The 19,513-nt window shown below is 54.0% G+C and overlaps 3 protein-coding genes across 3 annotated transcripts; 1 reads left to right on the plus strand and 2 right to left on the minus strand.

Annotated features, from left to right (window-relative positions):
• Positions 1 to 36: 36 nt before the first annotated feature.
• Positions 37 to 12,403, minus strand: CNKSR1 (connector enhancer of kinase suppressor of Ras 1). The gene is made up of 21 exons (XM_055574057.1): positions 12,032 to 12,403; positions 9,174 to 9,331; positions 8,892 to 9,073; positions 6,731 to 6,815; positions 6,271 to 6,312; positions 6,088 to 6,192; positions 5,429 to 5,488; positions 5,255 to 5,323; positions 4,877 to 4,978; positions 4,720 to 4,790; positions 4,569 to 4,645; positions 4,320 to 4,426; positions 4,211 to 4,241; positions 3,655 to 3,818; positions 2,737 to 2,810; positions 2,501 to 2,572; positions 1,655 to 1,728; positions 1,437 to 1,498; positions 1,247 to 1,343; positions 959 to 1,140; positions 37 to 704 (listed from the first exon to the last, which is right to left on the minus strand). Exons 1-21 carry the CDS (start codon positions 12,243 to 12,245, stop codon positions 435 to 437), a joined length of 2,298 nt encoding a protein of 765 aa, XP_055430032.1. The 5' UTR covers positions 12,246 to 12,403; the 3' UTR covers positions 37 to 434.
• Positions 12,404 to 17,489: 5,086 nt separating this feature from the next.
• ZNF593OS (ZNF593 opposite strand) lies at positions 17,490 to 18,224 on the plus strand. Its single transcript, XM_055574492.1, has 2 exons — positions 17,490 to 17,606; positions 17,885 to 18,224. Exons 1-2 carry the CDS (start codon positions 17,490 to 17,492, stop codon positions 18,029 to 18,031), a joined length of 264 nt encoding a protein of 87 aa, XP_055430467.1. The 3' UTR covers positions 18,032 to 18,224.
• Positions 18,225 to 18,362: 138 nt separating this feature from the next.
• ZNF593 (zinc finger protein 593) lies at positions 18,363 to 19,369 on the minus strand. Its single transcript, XM_055574062.1, has 3 exons — positions 19,051 to 19,369; positions 18,748 to 18,810; positions 18,363 to 18,654 (listed from the first exon to the last, which is right to left on the minus strand). The coding sequence occupies exons 1-3, from the start codon at positions 19,248 to 19,250 to the stop codon at positions 18,513 to 18,515; spliced, it is 405 nt and encodes a 134-aa protein (XP_055430037.1). The 5' UTR covers positions 19,251 to 19,369; the 3' UTR covers positions 18,363 to 18,512.
• Between the last annotated feature and the right edge of the window lie 144 nt (positions 19,370 to 19,513).

A 19,513-nucleotide genomic window follows, 5' to 3' on the forward strand; every position in this document is an offset into this window, starting at 1 on the left:
CCAGATTCTAATACAGAAGTCAAAGGCACATGCAGATTCATGTTAAAGAAACTGACTTTATTTACTTGAAAAGTATCTACTGGTTCAAGTGAAGAACTTCTGTACAGACTGGCTTGGGGAATGGAGACGTGCTGAGAGGCGGAGGGGGCACAGGCAGAGCACAGGCTAAGAAAGAGTTCCTGCACCCCTGCCTCTCGCTCCTTCCTTGGCACAAGCTCACTTCACTTCACCCCATTCCAGGGCCGGCAGAGGAGCAGAAATGGCGGAAGGCGGAGCAGAAATGGCGGAAGGCAGAGCAGAGGCGGTCAGCTCGGGGCAGAACCACCGACAAGCACCGCCTCCAACTCAGAACAGCATGCAGGGATGCTCTGTCCTAGATGTGTCAGAGGCGGTCCTCAAGGCCGGAGGTCGGAAACTAAGGGTACTGGCCAAGGTTAGAGGTCAGGAGGTCGGGGGTCACTCTCTGGGGTCAGGGGGCAGAGAGGAGAGCACTCCTCGGGGTCAGAGGGTGGCGGGTGGGAAGACTGTTCCTTGGGGTCAGAATTCAGGACTTGGGAGCTGCCCTCGGCCTGCTCCCCTCCCCAGGCCCCCAGGCCCTCCGAGTAGAGCTCCTGGTTCTGCTCCTTCCACCGGCGGAATTTCTCTCCAGTGAGCTCGGGGTCGCCCAGCACTTCCTCCAGAGCCTGCAGCTCCTGTAGCTTTGCCTGGAAGAAGTGTCGGGGTTAAGGGGCCAGGATCACCCCAGGAAGGGGCAGAGCCAGAGCCCAGAGCTAGCTCTAGGGCCCAGCGCCCAGATCCCAGCCAGCACCAGCCCCCATCCTCAAAATCAAGAGCCTGGCTCCAGGAATCCAGAACTCAACCCGGTCCGCAGCCGAGCCCAAGAGGGCTAGACATCTAGACACCTGGCCCAGCTAGACATCTAGCCCAGCGCCCAGCCCTCTGTGCGCCCCCTGCTGACCTTGAGCGTGCTCTGCAGTGCGCGCACACGGTGCACTCGCTCATTGAGCTGGGGGTCTCGGTTGCGCCGCATGAAAGAGCTTCGCCATTGCTCCTGAGTGAGGGGCTGCTGCTGGCCCAGCAGGGACACGCCACCCAGCCTCAGCCCCCGGACCATTCCTTCGAGGGCTCCTTCGCTGCTGTCTGTGGGAGGGGGGAGCAGAGTGAGGGTGTGCCCGCCCCCCTGCCCCCAGCCCTGTCTCAGCTCCGTGCCCCCACTAACCCCACCACCCCCTGCTCTGCTCCGCACCTGTCGCCGGACTGTAGGAGGTCCGCGGGCTGTCCTGCGGGGTGGCAGCAGGTGATGGATCTCCATGGAGCGAACTCGTAGCTTGGGCCAGGCTGGGCTGTGGGCAGGGTGGAAGGAGAGGAGGGTTATCAGTCTGAGCTCCACGCCCTGCTCTTCACCCCACCACCCTCTCCACCAGCCCCTGACTCACTGAGGCTGAGCAGGATCCAGCCTCATCGTCAGGATCTTCGGCTTCCGTCTCGCTGTAGCAGTCTGGAGTAGACAGGAGCCGTTGGGGGGACCCACAGAAGCTTCACAGGGTTGGGTAAGCCAGGGGGTGGGCTTGGGGAACTGGATTCCCAGTCCCCACCCCAGGAAAGCAGAGGCTCAGGTGAGATTCGATGGGATCCAGCCCTGTGAGATACCCACCTTCCTCTCGGGGCAGGGAGGCCCGGCCTGGAGACTGGTACTTGGAAATGCAGGTGATGAGATGACGCACCCACCTGTGGAGGGGCAAATGGGTCTCAGAGAGTTTCCACTGAGTCAGTATGCTGGGTTGGAGAAGGCAATGGCAACCCACTCCAGTACTCTTGCCTGGAAAATCCCATGGATGGAGGAGCCTGGTAGGCTGCAGTCCATGGGGTCACATAGAGTCGGACACGACTGAAGTGACTTAGCAGCAGCAGCAGCATGCTGGGTGTCAGTCAGTCAGTCAGTTCAGTCGCTCAGTCGTGTCCAACTCTTTGTGACCCCATGGACTGCAGCTTGCCAGGCCTCCCTGTCCATCACCAACTCCCGGAGTTTACTCAAACTCATGTCCATTGAGTTGGTGATGCCATCCAACCATCTCATGCTCTGTTGTCCCCTTCTCCTCCTGCCTTCAATCTTTCCCAGCATCAGGGTCTTTTCAAATGACTCAGTTCTTCACATCAGGTGGCCAAAGGATTGGAGTTTCAGCTTCAACATCAGTCCTTCCAATGAATATTCAGGACTGATTTCCTTTAGGATGGACTGGTTGGATCTCCTTGCAGTCCAAGGGACTCTCAAGAGTGCTGGGTGGGGCTTTCACTTATATCATCTTCTAACTTAATCCTCAGATCCAATCTGAGAGATAGGAATTCTTATTAGTCCATTTTACAGAAGGTGAAACTGAGGCTTAGAGAAGGGAGTGTCTTGAGCAGCCCTCTCAGAGAGCTGGGATCTGAATCCAGGCTCCTGAGCCCAGGCCCTGAGCACTCATATGCAAGCTATGGGGGGTGAGAGAGTGGCACTCACATGCTTAGATCCGTCAGGGTATCAGCAGCGAAGATGAAGGGTTTGTACACGTTGTGGGTGAGCTGGAACACACTGCCGGGGAGCAGAGGGGCCTCACTCACCTGGGGGTGCCCATCCCGAACCCAGAGAGGCTGGCCTGGGAACCCCAGCCACCTGCTGCCCCCACCCCGCCCCTCCTGTCACCTGCCTCTCCCTTTCTTTCCCCACCCCCAGCCTGTCACAGCCCAGGACTTAACTATTTTTTCTTCTGATCTTGTCCACTTTCCAGACTGTAGTTGGAGACATTGATGAGGCCCTCGGCCTTCTCATCCTGGGGGAATCACAGTGTGAGGGTCAGCTTGGAGCTCCAACACCCCTGAGGCCCACACAGGCTCCTAAGGGCAGTGGGGGAGGGGGGGGGAGGACATCTCCTGGGCTGTCTAACTGCTCATCTCTCAATGCCCAGGGCTCAGGGCAGGAAGCTGGGGTAGGGTTGTGACCAAGGGGTGTCTCTGTGCCTGGAAATGGGAGTCAAGCTATCCAGAGAAACAGCCAGGAAGGAGAAGCCCGCTCATAGATCTGCTCCATCACAGACACAGACGAAGCTGCTTTGTGGAATGCTCTTCTCCCTGCCTGCTTTTCTTGTACCTTTCTGTCTAACTAACCTTCAGGCACTAGTTTCTCAGGAAGCCTTCACCACTCTTCAGGTGGACTGGTCACCTTTGCAGGGATCCCACCCACCTCTGGGCTCTTCCTCCATCACATTATATGTTCCCGTATTGTCCCTGTGTATTCATCCCTGTCCCCACTGGCCTGAGAAACAGAAAAGGTCTGGTTCTCCCACATGTCCCAGGGCCCAGCCCAGAGCTGGGTATACAGTAGGCACCTTGAATGTTAGTGGAATGAGCAGACAATTGCTTGAGCACCCATCACTGGATGAACAGATTAACAGAAGGGGAAGGAAGGGCAGGCAGAATCAGTGATTCTACATGGCCTGTGATACCTTTTCCAAACTGCTTTTGCACACACCTCAGTTCTCGCCGAAGAGTGTCCCCATTTTACAGATGGGAGTGCTGAGGCCCACCTGTGCCCACTGATGGGCCTGCACGCTGGAGGAGGAACAGGAGCCACAGCCCTGAGGTGACTCACTTATGCGTGTGTGTATGGGGTCTCACCTGGGGCTGGCGGTACCAGTAGAGTGTGTGTCCCTTGAGCACGAACCAGCAGCGGCGCCAGCGCGGGCCCATGAAGCCCCCGGGCACCTTGCGGAGCAAGAGCCAGCCATCACAGTCGGGCGGGCCCAGCTCCCGACACGACACCCGCCGGCGCGTGGCCACGCCTGCAGCAGCATGGCACAAGGGTCAGTGAGGGGTTGGCGGGGCATCCCAGACCCCCAAAGCTGCCCCCTGGCCCCCCACGAGCACCCCCAGCTGATGCTTCTGAACCCCTGCTCTGCGCTTGGATTGTAGCAAGTGTCAGTTCTGGGCGGGGGGGTAACTCTTCTCATTTTAAGAGAGGAGGAAGGTGAAGATCAGAGGACGAGCTGTTTGCCCAGAAATCGCAGAGCTCGTGAGAGGTCTAGGCTGGGAGCACAGGTCTGTCTGACCCCAGAAACAGAACTGTGTCCGGGAGAGAAGTATGCAACGTGTGTGCTGGGAGGGTGGTCTTGCCCAGCCTTGTAAAGACTTCTAAGAGTGCCTCCCAACCTACCCAGTCTGGTGCATTTCATACCTTTTGATTTCCTGCAGCTAGGGACAGGACTCTGAAAGGAACACAGGCAATTAGAGAAGAGTCTGCATCCAGAGCCACACACCCCTCCCTACTGAGCCCCTGAACTTACCCTATCAGGGTGTTCTGGGGGCTCCGGAGTCTCTGCTACCTCTGCCGGGTGTGTGGCTGGGGTTGCAGGGGGGCTAGGCAGGGGCTTGGGGCCAAGGAAGGTTGAGTCTGTCAGGGAGGGAGAAGAGAGAGAGAGGCTCCATGAGCCTCAGACCCAGGCCCAGCAGTAGGCTGCAGGTGTAAGAGCCCAGGGTCAGAGTCAGCATGCCTTGTCTGAGACACCTGCTAACACATGGGGCTTTGATATTACCTGTCCAGGCAGGAGGGCTCGGTCCAGGACTTGGGTTTGAAGACAGGTTGAAGTCAAAGATGTCTTTAGACGGGGTCCTGGAGTGATGGGGGAGAGATAAAGTGAGCTGTGGCTCACCCTCCAAGACCCACCTGGGGCCCGAGCCTGTTACCTGGGAGACACCGAGGCTGGAGCTGGTGATGGGCTCACTGGGCATGGTGAGTCCAGGGGCTGAGGAGGGGTCTAAGGAGCAACCAGAAACAGGAGATGGAGCTGGGGACCACACCCGGGTCTGAAAGCAGACTGGGGGTGAGGAGGGTGGCAGGTACCTGTTGTGGGGTCTCCGGCACCAGGACCTTCTTCAGCACTAAGCTGACCCTGTCCGGCTCCCGCAGCAGCTCCCTCACCACGTTTTTGTGGGGCCAGCCCACCTAGGGGACAGGGACACGGGGCTGGACTGACCTGGACGGGAGCCTCCGGGGCAACCTAACAGCCCTCCCCTCGAACACTCTCTCAGCCTCGTGCTCAGCCTCCCCTCACCCTCCTCCAGGAAGCCTCCCGGAGCCCCTCGGACCCACGTGAGCTGGCTGACCTCACGGCAAGCAGCTCACCACCCTGGTCTCCCGAAGGAAGGGAACCTCTCCACCCACCAACCTGGGTTCTACTCAGGAACCCCTTCCTCCCATCATGCCCTTCCCCTCACTCACCACCACCTGCTCGTTGACCTGGACAATCTCGTCTCCAGGCAGGACTTGCAGCTGGGGGTTGGTGGGGACCTGGTGTCGGAGGTAGGGTTCAGAGGGGTGCAACCTCATGGGGCTTGGCCGGCAGGTAAAGAGGACCGTGGGGCTTGTTTGCTGAGAAGGCTGGAGGGCTCTCACCTGGGCGCCCACTCGAGACACGAAGTGCAGGCAGTTGCTGGTGGTGTGGATTTCCAGGCCCTGCAAGGCAAAGGCTTGCGGTCACTGAGGGTCGGGGGGCTGCAGGGCCAGTGGGCAGGACCCTCGCTGGGCACCAGGACTCATAGGCGGGTGGAAAGGGGGAGAGAGCTGGCCTCAAGTTGGCACCGCCCGACTTGCTGTGTGACTTGGGGCTTGCTGCTGCACCTCTCTGGGCCATGCCTCCTCTTCCCCTAAGGACTGAGGGGAGCAGGTTACTGACTTCTGAGCTTTTAGCAACTCTCAGCAACTCTCCTGAAGGCTTAAGCAGGGACAGGGCAGGGCTGGGGTTTTCCCAGCTGGTCAAGGATTGAAGCAAAAAAGTTCATGCCCTCTCCCCTTCTCCCTTAATCTGCCAAGACCGTGTCCCGGGGCCGGCATGTGTCACCAAGACCCCACCTGCTGCAGCCCCTCTGGACTGGAGAAGGGGCTGAAGGATGGTGAGACCCCAGGGGAGGTCCTCTGAACCTTTAACATCTATACAGAAAGGTCCATCCAGCCGTAATAGGATAGGATTCTGTGGGATCCTAGAATCAGATTTCCGAGCCCACACGAGGCTGCTTGAGGGGACCAGAGGTGAAAGGTGAGAGGTCAGGGCTCACCGAAGGATCGTCCAGCAGCACTCGCTCTAGTACAGCCTTCTGCTTCAGCAGCTCCTCTGGGCAGCAGCTCAGGATGTTGCAACAGATCCCAGCCACATGGCTGCTCTGGCGGATGGAGGGCAGGATGTCTAGCCTGAGTCCCGTCCCACCCCATCCCCACGGCCCGCTCTGCCCCTGACTCACAATTCTCAGGACTTTGCTTTCCTTCTCAGCAGCTGGACAGTCCTGGAAGCAGAGAGAGAGCGGGGACCGGCCCTGAGCAGGGTGCCCTGCCTTCTCCTGAGGGCAGGGGAGTTCCCTGCGGTCCCTCCCAGCGTGTCCCATACCCTGGCCCCTTCCCGGAACGACATGGCCGCAGAACTTTGGCCCCAAGGTCCCATCTCCCTGATACCGGACCCCCAGAGATCACTACACATGCCCTCCCCCACTCCACACCCTCCTGAGATCAAACTTGCCGAGCTGCCCCTTCCAGTTAGGAGCCCCCACACCCCCTCACCCACTACCCAGTGGCCGGGCCTCCTCTTCCTGCTCTGGCCTCTCCCTGCTCTCACCCCCGAACCTGTGCTGATTCACAAGTTATAAAAAGCTCTAGTCTGACTTGGTCTCTATGGCCTCGGCCAAGCCTGGCCCTTGGATCTCCTACCTCCTGCAAGGCCTGGCCCAGCTCCCCGCATAATTCCCCAATCGCCTGGCAGGATGAGAAGTCATTTAAGTGAGAGAAGAGGTACCTGGCAGAGGGGAGGATGGAGCAGTGGTTAGGGGACTGAGCTTAACAGTCAGGCCACTGAACCACCCTGAGCCAACTACGCATCTAAGGCCCTGATGAGTTTTGGTTTGGGGTGAAGGAGATGACTGATACATCTTTAGCACAGATTTATACTGTGTAGACTTTATTTATTTTAGCACAGACTTTAGCACAGGATTTATTTGTCAAGTGTTTAATGAATGGCAGGCTTGGTTCTAGGCACTGGAGAGACAGATATTAAATACATAATTACATCAATAATGATTAGGGACTTCCCTGGTGTCCAATGATGATTTATGGGCTTCCCTCATAGCTCAGTTGGTAAAGAACCCGCCTCCAATGCAGGAGACCCCGGTTCAATTCCTGGGTCGGGAAGATCCGCTGGAGAAGGGATAGGCTACCCACTCTAGTATTCTTGGGTTTCCTATGTGGCTCAGCTGGTGAAGAATCCGCCTGCGATGCGGGAGACCTGGTTTCAATCCCTGGGTTGGGAAGACCCTCTGGAGAAGGGAAAGGCTATCCACTCCAGTATTCTGGCCTGGAGAATTCCATGGACGGTATAGTCCATGGGGTCACAAAGAGTTGGACACAACTGAGCACCTTTCACTTCACTTCACTTCACTGGTGGTCCAGTGGTTAGGAATCTGTCTGCCAATGCAGAGGATATGGGTTCGATCCCTGGACTGAGACGATCCCACATGCCACAGGGCAATCACGTGGCCCAACTATTGAAGCCCACAAATTCTAGAGCCCGTGAGTAACTTATGTACCCTCAAGCCTGTGCTCTGCAACAAGAGAAGCCACTGCAATGAGCAGCCCATGTACTACAACCAGAGAGCAGCCCCCGCATCCCACAACTAGAGAAAGCCTGCCCACAGCAAGGAAGACCCAGTGTGGCCAAAAAAGAAACAAAAATTCAAAAAAAGATGTAACTTCTACTCCTGTGACACGTAGGAAGCTCTGAGAGTGTATAACGGGAAAGGCTTCCCTGAGGAGGTGACATTGGAGCTAGGACCTCTGGGACAAGCAGCAGCCAGTGAAGGGGGTAGCCAGCTCCTTACGCAATGCTGCTGATGAGACATGGTTACAAGCTGGAGGTTGGGTGGGAACCCAGGGAACCCAGTGCCCTTAAGTGAGTGAAGTCACTCAATTGTGTCTGACTCTTTGCGACCCCATAGACTGTAGCCTACCAGGCTCCTCTGTCCACGGAATTTTCCAGGCAAGAGTACTGGAGTGGGTTGCCATTTCCTTCTCCAGGGGATCTTCCTAACCCAGTGATTGAACCTGGATCTCCTGAATAGAAGGCAGACGCTTTACCATCTGAGCCACCATGGAAGCCCCATTACAAACCACTGTGAAGCCCCTTACACAGACCAATTAACCTTTTTTGGCCAGTCCCACCATATTACTCCTTGGAAAGAAAGTTATGACCAACCTAGACAGCCTATTAAAAAGCAGAGACATTACTTTGCCAACAAAGGTCCATCTAGTCAAGGCTACGGTTTTTCCAGTGGTCACATATGGATGTGAGAGTTGGATTATAAAGAAAGCTGAGCACTGAAGAATTGATGCTTTTGAACTGTGGTGTTGGAGAAGACTCTTGAGAGTCCCGTGGACTGCAAGGAGATCCAACCATTCCATCCTAAAGGAAATCAGCCTTGGGTGTTCATTGCAAGGACTGACGTTGAAGCTGAAACTCCAATACTTTGGCCACCTGATGTGAAGAGCTGACTCATTGGAAAAGACCCTGAAGCTGGGAAAGATTGAGGGCAGGAGGAGAAGGGGACGACAGAGGATGAGATGGTTGGATAGCATCACCAACTCAATGGACATGAGTTTGGGTAAACTCTGGGAGTTGGTGATGGGCAGGGAGGCCTGGTGTGCTGCAGTTCATGGGGTCACAACGAGTCAGACACGACTGAGCGACTGAACTGAACTGAATTGAACCATAGCTGAACAAGAGCCAAGCTCTTGTTTTCTCTCCAGGTCCCTGGAGGAGGCCATGGATGCAGAGGGTCCCCTCACCAGTCACTCAGACCCTGAGAAGAGACCGAGGTACCTGTTGAGCCAGAAGAGGAGGGAACGGGCCTCGTGTACCAGCTGCACGGCCGCGCCCAGGACATCTGCAGGGGTCTCCACACAGCCCCCCAGGCGACCTTGGACCAAGCTCTGGAATGCCTGGGTTCCCTCCAGCAGCCCCTCTGTCAGGCTCTGCAGGTTCTCTGACTGTAGCCCCGAGCTCTGTGCAGAGAGGGAGCAGGTTACTCCAGCAGGGGCCAGCCCCCATCAGCATCTCCAGGGTGGGTGGAAGCTGCAGCCAGTTGGGCCGCCATTCACTCACCAGGGCCCGGAGCTGTTCCACCCCTTCCAGGATGATCTCCTGGTGGCCCAGAGGCCACACGGTTAGAGCCTCCAGGCTGCGGGGGCAAAGCTGCAGCAGGTACTTGCCAGGCAGCTCCCAGTCCTCAAAGCAGTAGTCCTGCAGGGAATCGTCCAGGCCTGGAGGGAGAGCAGGGGTTAGCACGGGGGACCCAGGGGGTTGGCAAGGCCTTTCCGGTCAGTGGAAGAGCCCTTCTCCCACCCTGAGACCAAGGCTGTGTTCTATCCTGCCCATTTCACAGAAAAGGCTACTACTTAGTTGAGAAGTAGGATCACACAGGGCAGTGGTTCTCAAAGGATGGTTCCCCAGACCAGCAGCAGCAGCCTCATCGGAGGACTTGTTAGAAATACAAATTCTGGGAATTCCCTGGTGGTCCAGTGGTTAGGATTCAGCGCTCTCATTGCCATGGCCTGGGTTCAACCCCAGTCGGGGAACTAAGATCCCATGAGCCACGCGGTGCGGCCATAAAAAAGAAAAACAGGCAAGACATGGAAACAACCTCAGTGTCCACTGACAGATGAATGGATAAAGAAAATGTCACATACACACACCCGCACACGTGCACACACGCACAAATATTCAGCCAGGAAGAAGGAAATCGTGCCATTTGCAACATGGATAGACCTTGAGGTTATTATGCTAAGTGAAATCAATCAGAGAAAGACAAACACTGTATTATCTCATATACAGAATCCAAACAACGCAAACTCTTAGAAACAGGGAACAGACTGATGATTGCCAGCGGCAAGGAAGCAGGGAGTGGGGGAAAGGGGTGAAGGTGGTCCAAAAGGACAAGCTTCTATTTATAAGTCAGTTTGGGGGACAGAATGTACAGCATGGTGACTACAGTTAGGATTCTGAGCTTTCGCTGCCGTAGCCTGAGTTTAATTCCTGGTCCGGGAACTATTAATAAGATCCTGCAAGCCGAGTGGCGTGAAATCAGGGGCAGGGCCCAGCAATGTGCTTTTTAACAAATCTTGCAGGGGTTCTGATGCTTGGGCAAGTCATGACTGATGTGGCTTTGGAGTCCGGGAGACCTGAGTGACAGCAACTGAGCAAGTAACTGAATTACTCTGTGCCTGTTTCCACCTAAAAAAATGGGGAAAATAAAAACATCACTAATAATCGTGTCTATTAAATGACATGATACATGTCACCACTTGACCAACTCCCTTGGTTCAGTCAATAACAGCCCCCATGTTATGTGTTGCCAGACTCTCTACCATGATCTGCAAGGCCCCGTATGATCCAGCCACCACCTGCCTCTCCAGTTTCATCTCTTGGCACAGCCCATCATGCTCAACACTCTAGATCCAGAGCACTAACTCCCTGCAGCTCTCGGGAGGTTCTTTTGCTTTTGCTTCACGGTCCCCGAAGGTGCCTTTCCTTCTGCCTGAACTGCTCTTCCAGCTCCCTCTTGTCCTTGGTCATCTAACTTCCTCCAGAAAGCCTTCCACAACTCCCCAGGCTGGGCTGGGGCCCCTTGCTGCGCTCACTGCCCCCTGTGCCTCCACAGACCCTTGCACCAGAGCACCAACCTCTCCTACTCAAACACAAGCTCTTCCAAGGACTGGGCCTTAAAACAAGTGTTCATCTCTAATTCTGGCCGAGGCCTGGCATAAGGCAGACACTCAAAAATAAATACTATGTGCTAGGAAAAATTTAAGGACTTTATACATATTAATACATTTAATCTTCACCAAATCTAGAAAGTACAGATATTTCACATAGAGGTTAATAGTTAGCTTTCTCCCTCTTTGAAGGAACCCCTGCCATTCCAAGCCAGAGTCCTTTACGGGGTATGTGTGTGTGACCAACAGCTCTTCCCCCATCCCCTGTGTGACATCAGGAGCCCTTGACTAGGAGTTCATGAGCTTTTACTCCGTGGCCGTGGGCCTCAAGCACCCCCCTTCCCACGCACAGTGAAAGTGCTGTGTTGTCTCCCTCCCAACAGACCCTGACACTGAGCCTGGCCCTCATCACAATTGTCTCATTTGGTCCAACCTCAAGAGATCAGAGCTGCCTTTCCCATTTTGTGGATAGGGAAACGGAGATTTGTGGTCACAAAACTGATGAGCAGAGGGGCTGGGCCTGGAATTCAGTCTCGGAGACTGACTCCAGCCCTGAGTCCCTGCTCCTCCCGGGGATGGTCACCCTGAGTCTGTCCCCAGACGACTCCAGTTGCCTCCCTCCAACTCTGGCTCCGCCTGTGGGAGGAAATGTGGTCCTCACCTCTCAGCTCCCAGCTCCGCAGCAGACCATCTACACTTCTCTGAGTCGCTGGCACTCTGGGCCTTTTCACACCAGCCTTTCCCACTCTGGGCTCATCCTCGCTGGAGGTCTCAGGAGGGGCTATGCCAACCCCCTCCAGTTGGGCCTGGGCTTCTGTTCTCACTGGGAGCCTCAGGGTGGGGGGAGGGAAAAGACACCACGGGTAGGCCCTAGTCCAAAGCCTGGGCAAATCACTTGTTGGCTCAGTGTCGAGTTTTCAGCATCTGAAAAGTGGGATTAATTACAGCCCACTGCGCCCCGGGGGCAGAGGGAAGAGGAGATACACTGCGGGCGGGCAGCTGGAGCGACACCTACTGTTTTCATTACAGAACCACTGCCTGGGCTATTGAGGGGAAGGCAGACCCCTTCTAGGTCCTCGGGGGACTCCAGCGGAGTCATCTCGACTATCTTTCTGCCGGGTTCACGGCAGACGCTCTGTAAATGCTTGCGGACAGACTAACCGACTGACAAACTCGGCAAGTCCTTTTTGCTTCCGCTCTCCCCGGCCCAGGGCCCCTCAGGCCCAGCACTGCCCCGGCCCCACCCACCTCTCAGCCAAGCCGCCACCTTCCTGGGGGTCCAGGTCGCCACTGGCTCCATGGCCAAGTTCGGCCTCTCGGACTGCACCCGCTCCGCCTCGCCCGCGCAGGAATTTCCGCTCCGGGAGCCCCGACCTGGGGCGGGGCTGGGCTGGGCCGGGGGCGGAGCCACTAGCATACCTGGGCCCACAGAGCAGGCCAGGTAAGGCGCTCTCACAGCCATTGGCCTCTCCGTCTCCTGCCCCGCCCTTCAGGCATCCCAGAATATCTGGGCTGCCAAACCAGGGGGTGGGGACACTGGTGTGTGACACGGGTGACCTCGGAGCTGGCCTGGGATCTCCGCCCAAAACTGGCCTCAAATGGCAGGATGCGACCTGACCTTCCGGCCTTCTCAAAAAGGGACCAAAAAGTGAGCAGTGATCACAGCAGCAAGGCACAGAAAGATTAGGAAGCCCGAGCCTGGGTCTAAACCCCAACGCTGCAGCTTCTTAGCTTGTGTGACAAGGCCTAAACCGACCCACCGGGCCTCAATTTCCCTGTCTGTAGAATGGGTATTAGCGCGTACTTCAGAGGGCTGTGCGGAGTACCTGAATTAACAGCTCTATCTCACATGCTAGTAAAGTAGTGCTCAAAATTCTCCAAGCCAGGCTTCAGCAATATGTGAACCGTGAACTTCCTGATGTTCAAGCTGGTTTTAGAAAAGGCAGAGGAACCAGAGATCAAATTGCCAACATGCGCTGGATCATGGAAAAAGCAAGAGAGTTCCAGAAAAACATCTATTTCTGCTTTATTGACTATGCCAAAGCCTTTGACTGTGTGGATCACAATAAACTGTGGAAAATTCTGCAAGAGATGGCAATACCAGACCACCTGATCTGCCTCTTGAGAAATTTGTATGCAGATCAGGAAGCAACAGTTAGAACTGGACATGGAACAACAGACTGGTTCCAAATAGGAAAAGGAGTACATCAAGGCTGTATATTGTCACCCTGTTTATTTAACTTCTATGCAGAGTACATCATGAGAAACGCTGGACTGGAAGAAACACAAGCTGGAATCAAGATTGCCTGGAGAAATATCAATAACCTCAGATATGCAGATGACACCACCCTTATGGCAGAAAGTGAAGAGGAACTAAAAAGCCTCTTGATGAAGATGAAAGAGGAGAGTGAAAAAGTTGGCTTAAAGCTCAACATTCAGAAAACGAAGATCATGGCATCCGGTCCCATCACTTCATGGGAAATAGATGGGGAAACAGTGGAAACAGTGTCAGACTTTATTTTTTTGGGCTCCCAAATCACTGCAGATGGTGACTGCAGCCATGAAATTAAAACGCTTACTCCTTGGAAGGAAAGTTATGACCAACCTAGATAGCATATTCAAAAGCAGAGACATTGCTTTGCCAACAAAGGTTCGTCTAGTCAAGGCTATGGTTTCTCCTGTGGTCATGTATGGATGTGAGAGTTGGACTGTGAAGAAGGCTGAGTGCCGAAGAATTGATGCTTTTGAAGTGTGGTGTTGGAGAAGACTCTTGCGAGTCCCTTGGACTGCAAGGAGATCCAACCAGTCCATTCTGAAGGAGATCAGCCCTGGGATTTCTTTGGAAGGAATGACGCTAAAGCTGAAACTCCAGTACTTTGGCCACCTCATGCGAAGAGTTGACTCATTGGAAAAGACTCTGATGCTGGGAGGGATTGGGGGCAGGAGGAGAAGTGGACAACAGAGGATGAGATGGCTGGATGGCATCACTGACTCGATGGACGTGAGTCTGGGTGAACTCTGGGAGTTGGTGATGGACAGGGAGGCCTGGTGTGCTGCGATTCATGGGGTTGCAAAGAGTCAGACACGACTGAGCGACTGAACTGAACTGAACTGAACTGACTGAAAACCTTTAGAACTACTTTCCAGCCCCCTCTGTGTTTTGCACTGTGGACCCTTTTGACGGTCTGGTGGAAACCCTAGACCTTTTCTCAGAACATTGCTTTAAAAGCATAAAGCAAAATGCTGAAGATTGCGAGGACAATTACTATCAAAATATATTAAAACCCACAAATTTATGATATAGTAATATGTATTTATCAGTACATATAGTAATATGTATTTAATATGTATCAATAACAGGACTGGCAAATTAAGTTTTCCTTTTCTAGTGGTATCAGTGTATTGTTACTCAGCATGAATAACACTGAATTGTGGGGGTGGTCTCTGACTCACCTCCTCACACCTATTGGTCAGCAAACGACTACAGATAGGGCGTGTGAGAGGCTGAGAATCTGAGTCACTAATGCAAGAGCAGATGGATTCACCATTTGGCCACTAACCCTCTACTGGCCACAGTCAATGGCAGCTCTGTTTTAGGAGTGTCTGAAACAGAGTGTGATTTAGCAGTGGGTTAATAACTGTCAGCATTTTGAAATCTTTAATGAGCATAAGTAACATTTTGAGATACTTGTGATAACTACAATTTGATATCAATGTATCTTCAACGTCTACTGGTGACAAAAACACAGATACTGTTAATACTTCATAAAGAAGGGGATGGTAAATTTTGGTTAGAGGTCAGTGGAAATAAATATATAATTTTTTTCCCATCCAAGTTGATGGGATGGGAAGCCCAAGTTAAGAGCTTTCCTTTTAGAACAATGTCTGACACATACTAAGTGTCTGCAGTTATCATCATCATTATCATCCCAGGCCAGGGAACGCCCAGGACTTTGGAATCAGCTAGAATCAGTTCCACATGAGTTTAGAATTAACATACACGTGGCTATGTATACAACAGATAACTAACAAGGACCTATTATATAGCACAGAAAACTAAACTTAGTATTTTATAATAACTTGTAAGGAAAAAAGAGTCTGAATATATATATTCTTATATTCTGTATTTATAAAAATCGCTTTTCTGTACACTTGAAATCAACACATTGTAAATCAACTATGCGTCAATTTAAAAAAATCAGTTTCACTTGCTATGTGACTGAGTCCACCTCTTACATTTCTCTGAACCTGTTTCTTTGTCTCTAGAAGAGCAGAGAGGGAATTAGACCTTAGCTCTGAGGATGTCTTTTAATATTTGAAATCTGGAACATGAGGTAGATCTGAGTTGTTATTGCTTTAATTCTGTGGGGAGGGGCCTGGGAGGGCTGCCCCCTCCGTGTCACCTAACTTGAACTCTCTACCAGTACCTCCAAAGCTTGTCAGGAACTGAATCGTCAGAGATTCAAAATCTGAATTTGGTCCACGGATGTCCATGTGATATGTGTGTGTGTGTTAATTATCATTTAACAATTTCACATACAAATTGAGTCCTCTGGAACTTAGCCAGCTCTGTTGACCTCATTCCACCTTCGCACGTGGCATCAAACATGAGTGCAGATTGTCAGCTGCTTCCTTCAAGGGGATGCCAGCTCGCCAGGTCCCCAGAGGCCTTGCTCCCTCATTTGTGAACCAGCAGGCTCAAATTTGCAGCTCGGCACTCACGTTTCTGGCTTTGTCCTTGGTCGCATGTCCTCCTGCCCTGCACTCTGTGTATCCCTCTAACAGTCCTCTGTGCTCTCTCCTCCTTTAATGCTTTTCCTTCTTCCCACACTAGATTCCCTGTGATGCTCCAATAGACAGACCTATCTCCATCATCCTGATTTCATCAAACACCTATCCTGAGCTGGCACATGAGCTAGGGGTGAGATGCCAGCCAGCCTGACCTCCCTGAACTCACAATCCTGTAGGGGAGAAAACAACAAGAACTCACCACTTGTACTCAGATCCTCCCTAAAAAGGACTGGGGGCCTAACAGCTAGCTATGCTGGTGCCTTTACTGCCCCCAACCCGCACCCCCACCTGAAGGACCTGGCAGGGCTGAGAAGTAGGGGCATGGTAAATGGCAGCTTCTATTTTCTTCAATTTTTTAATCAGGATTTTAAAAATAAATTTATTTATTGGTTGCACTGGGTATTCACTGCCACACTTTCTCTAGTTGCTGAGAGTGGGGTCTAATATAGAGTTGCAGTGAGCAGGCTTCTCACTGCAGTGGCTTCTCTGGTGGAGCACAGGTTCTAGGCATGGGCTCAGTAGTTGCGGCACAAAGGCTTAGTTACTCCACGGCAGATGGGATCTTCCTGGACCAGGGATCGAACCTGTGTCTTCTGCATTGTCAGGAGGATTCCTATCCATGGTATCACCAGGAAAGTCCCGCAGCTTCTATTCTGAGGGTAGTTTTATGAGTTTATAAAAGGTCTTTGAACTTATTTGCTGCAAAAATGTCAAAGGTAATAGTAGCTCATTGAGTGGAAGGAAAGTGAAAACGTTAGTTGCTCAGTCCTGCCCGACTCTTCGATGCCATGGACTATAGTCCGCCAGGCTCCTCTATCTGTGGCAAGAATACTGGCAAGTCTCCAGGCAAGAATACTGGAGTGGGTTGTCATTTCCTTCTCCAGGGGAATCTTCCCAACCCAGGAATCGAACATGGGTCTCCTGCATTGTAGGCAGATTCTTTACTGGCTGAGCCACCAGAGAAGCCCAAATGGAAGGTGGATGTGTCCTTTCCCCAGCAGGATCCCATCCCGTTGCCCAGAATGGGCCACTGTTAAGTTTTTCTGGGTGTTCCTCCCTTCTCTACATACTGTATGCAGACACTCTACATGCTATTCAGCAAATACGCTTTTCTGCATTTTTATGAGATAATCAATACCAAATGAAATCATACACGTAAAGTGCTTAGAATAATGCCCAGCACAGTCAGTTATTTTTTTTGGCCACACTTGTAGGTCTTGCAGGATCTCAGTTCTTAGATCAGGTATTGAACCTGAGACACAACAGTGAAAGCCTAGAATCCTAACCACTAGGCCACCAGGAAATTCCCAATCAGCTACTATTTTTCTTAGCACACCTCAAACAGCTTTTTCAATCAGTAGATGCAGATCTTTTATTATTGTCTCCAAGCTGAGGAGGGAAGTTCCTGTAGGAACTCCATCTTGGGGAAAGGGGTGAAATGTGCCTTCCCCCGAGGTAGGTATAGTTGATCTAAGAGAAATCAAGTGAAAAAGGCCTGCCCCTATTCAGAAGGGGTGCTAAAGGTACCCAGCCCCTCCTCTGCTGAGAGCTAACAGGTGACATCCAATTACCTGAGGCAGGGACAAGGCCAAGACCAGGGCCGTGGAGGCCCTCCCACACCTGCTCTGGGCCTGAGACTTGTCCACGCTGCTAGGCAAGGCCTCTCCTGCCTCCCCGGCCTGCACTCCCCAGTGGGCGGGGGAGGAGCTGCTCAGGCCTGATGCTGATCTCTCCTGACAGCTGCTCCTAAGGCCGGCAGGGCGGGCAGTGGGGGAAGGGACAGATTTAAAGGTCTGGCTGTCCCGCCCCTGCCAGACCCGGGAAGGAAGACGCTGGTGAGCATCCTCTGAGGGCAAGGCTCTCTCACGTATGAGAAGCAGGAACCTCTGTGCCCTGATTTCCGCCTCTTGGTATCATGAATGAACGCCACTGGTCCTCATTCCGGCTTTCACCCCACAGGATATCTGGGAGACGAGCGGCACCCACCATGCGATTTCGACGCCTGACCCCTGGCTACTTCCGAGTGCTACAGGTAAGCACCCCAACTGATGGCTTCCAGCACCGACCCCATCCGCCCCTTACCATGGCCGGGATGATACCCAGTCACCAGGCTGTCACGTTCCCGGCCGCCTGAGCAACCAGGGCCCAGATGGGCAGTGAAGCGAGAGGGATTGGGGTGGAATCTCCCTGGGGCAGCGATGGCATCCATATCTCCTTTCCCCAGCTGTAGCTTCTCAGCCCCTTTTCACCCCACCCGCCTTCCCAGTAGTCTCGACTGACCCCTCAGGTGGACCCTCTGTGCATCTCCAGATGCAGATAGCCGGGGAGCTGAAGGCAGAGTCCCGGAGCCCGCTGGCGGGGATTGTGGCTGCAGCGCTGGCTGTCCTCGGGCTGGGCGGCTCCGGCTATGCTGTCTGGAAGATGGTGGGGCAGCGGCGGCGGCCACAGGCTCCATGACGAAGCAGGCAGCCTCTCACCTCGGCCCCTGGATTCACAGGGGCTACAATCTCAGGAGCCTACTTCTTTCTTTTCCTGGGGGTCACTCCCTGTCCTCATTGTAAGCAAGAGTATAAACCTGATCCTACCCATCACCCCACACACACCTGGGCTCCAAAGGGGGTCTTCAGCACAGATGCCAGGACCCCTGAGGGATGGCAAGGATGCAGGCTCTAAGGCTGAATCAAGCAGGGAGTAAATTCCTGGGTCCTGTACACAGGAGTAGTAGAGAAATCTTTACAGGGCTTGAATTTGGAGGAGTGGCCTGGAGGTTAGTGAGTCAGAGGCAAGCCCTATTTATCCATCTCTTTTATTGGAAGGGAGGGTATCTGGAAGAGGCCATCCACTCCCCAAACCAAAAGAGATTCGCACAGTCTCTCCCAGCTTGGCCCCTGTACCACTGTCCATGGGCAGCTCCTCTGCCTTGCATCCTCAGGCCATGTCATGAAGACGTGTCCATCTCAGGGACCTCAGTGGATACTTCTGTGGGGACTGCCAGCCGCTGGGGAGGAATATAGGAACCCATGCCCGCTGCCCTCTCCGCTTCTTCCTGACTGTAGGGCTCCACACTCAGCTGCTTCAGCCTGGGATAAAAGAACAGGAATTGAAAGCTGACCAGACGCAAGCTCTGTCTGCCCGGCAAACCATCCATCAATCCTCTCCTTGCTCCTTCATACCTCTTCTTGTGATCTTTGGATCGGAAGTGGGTCTTCAGGTTGGCAGAATCGATGAAGTACCTCCTGTAGGGATGAGGTGGATAGAGAGGAGAGTTAGAAGGTGATGCCTCCCAGGTAGGCCTACTTCCCTGACCCTAGCTCATTCGCGGACGCTAGGCTCCGGGCTTGAAGGCATGGGAGGCCGGCAGACCCACACGGGTCCCAAGAGAGGGAAACCCTGCCCACCCCGGGCCCGGACCTCACACCTCCGGCCCGTACCGCGGACCCTTCTCCTCCTCAGGCCTGGGCCTGGCCGGAACTCACGCGCAGGCCAGACAGCGATGCAGGCCTCCCCCTGGCAGGTCGGGATCGGGTTCAGCGCCTGGGTCTGGCCGGGGCCGTGCGGCGACCTGGGGCCGCAACTCGCGGTGAATCTCATCCAGGTCCGGCCGCCGCCGCTTCGCCTTCATCTGACGGGCCAAGGAGTGCGCTCGGTGCGCGCCCGTTCGGCGGGAGCGACCCATGATGGGTGACGGCAAGATCAGAGGTCCCAGAACCGAGGTGGGAGGACACGTGGGGGCGCTTCCGGACGGCTCGATGACGTCATGTGACGCTCCGGGACGGGTCGGGCTCCACCGGACCGCCTCTGATGACGTCACTCGCGCGGCTCGCGCTTCGAGCGCCCCCAGGCGGTCGTCGACGTCAGTGACTGAGCTCGGGATCGGGCCTCACCAAGCGTCCTCTTCTGTCACTGGACGGGGCTCGGTGGTGTGAGCCCTGCGGGCAT

This window comes from Bubalus kerabau, chromosome 3 (assembly GCF_029407905.1).
Source record: "Bubalus kerabau isolate K-KA32 ecotype Philippines breed swamp buffalo chromosome 3, PCC_UOA_SB_1v2, whole genome shotgun sequence".
NCBI lineage: Eukaryota > Metazoa > Chordata > Mammalia > Artiodactyla > Bovidae > Bubalus > Bubalus kerabau.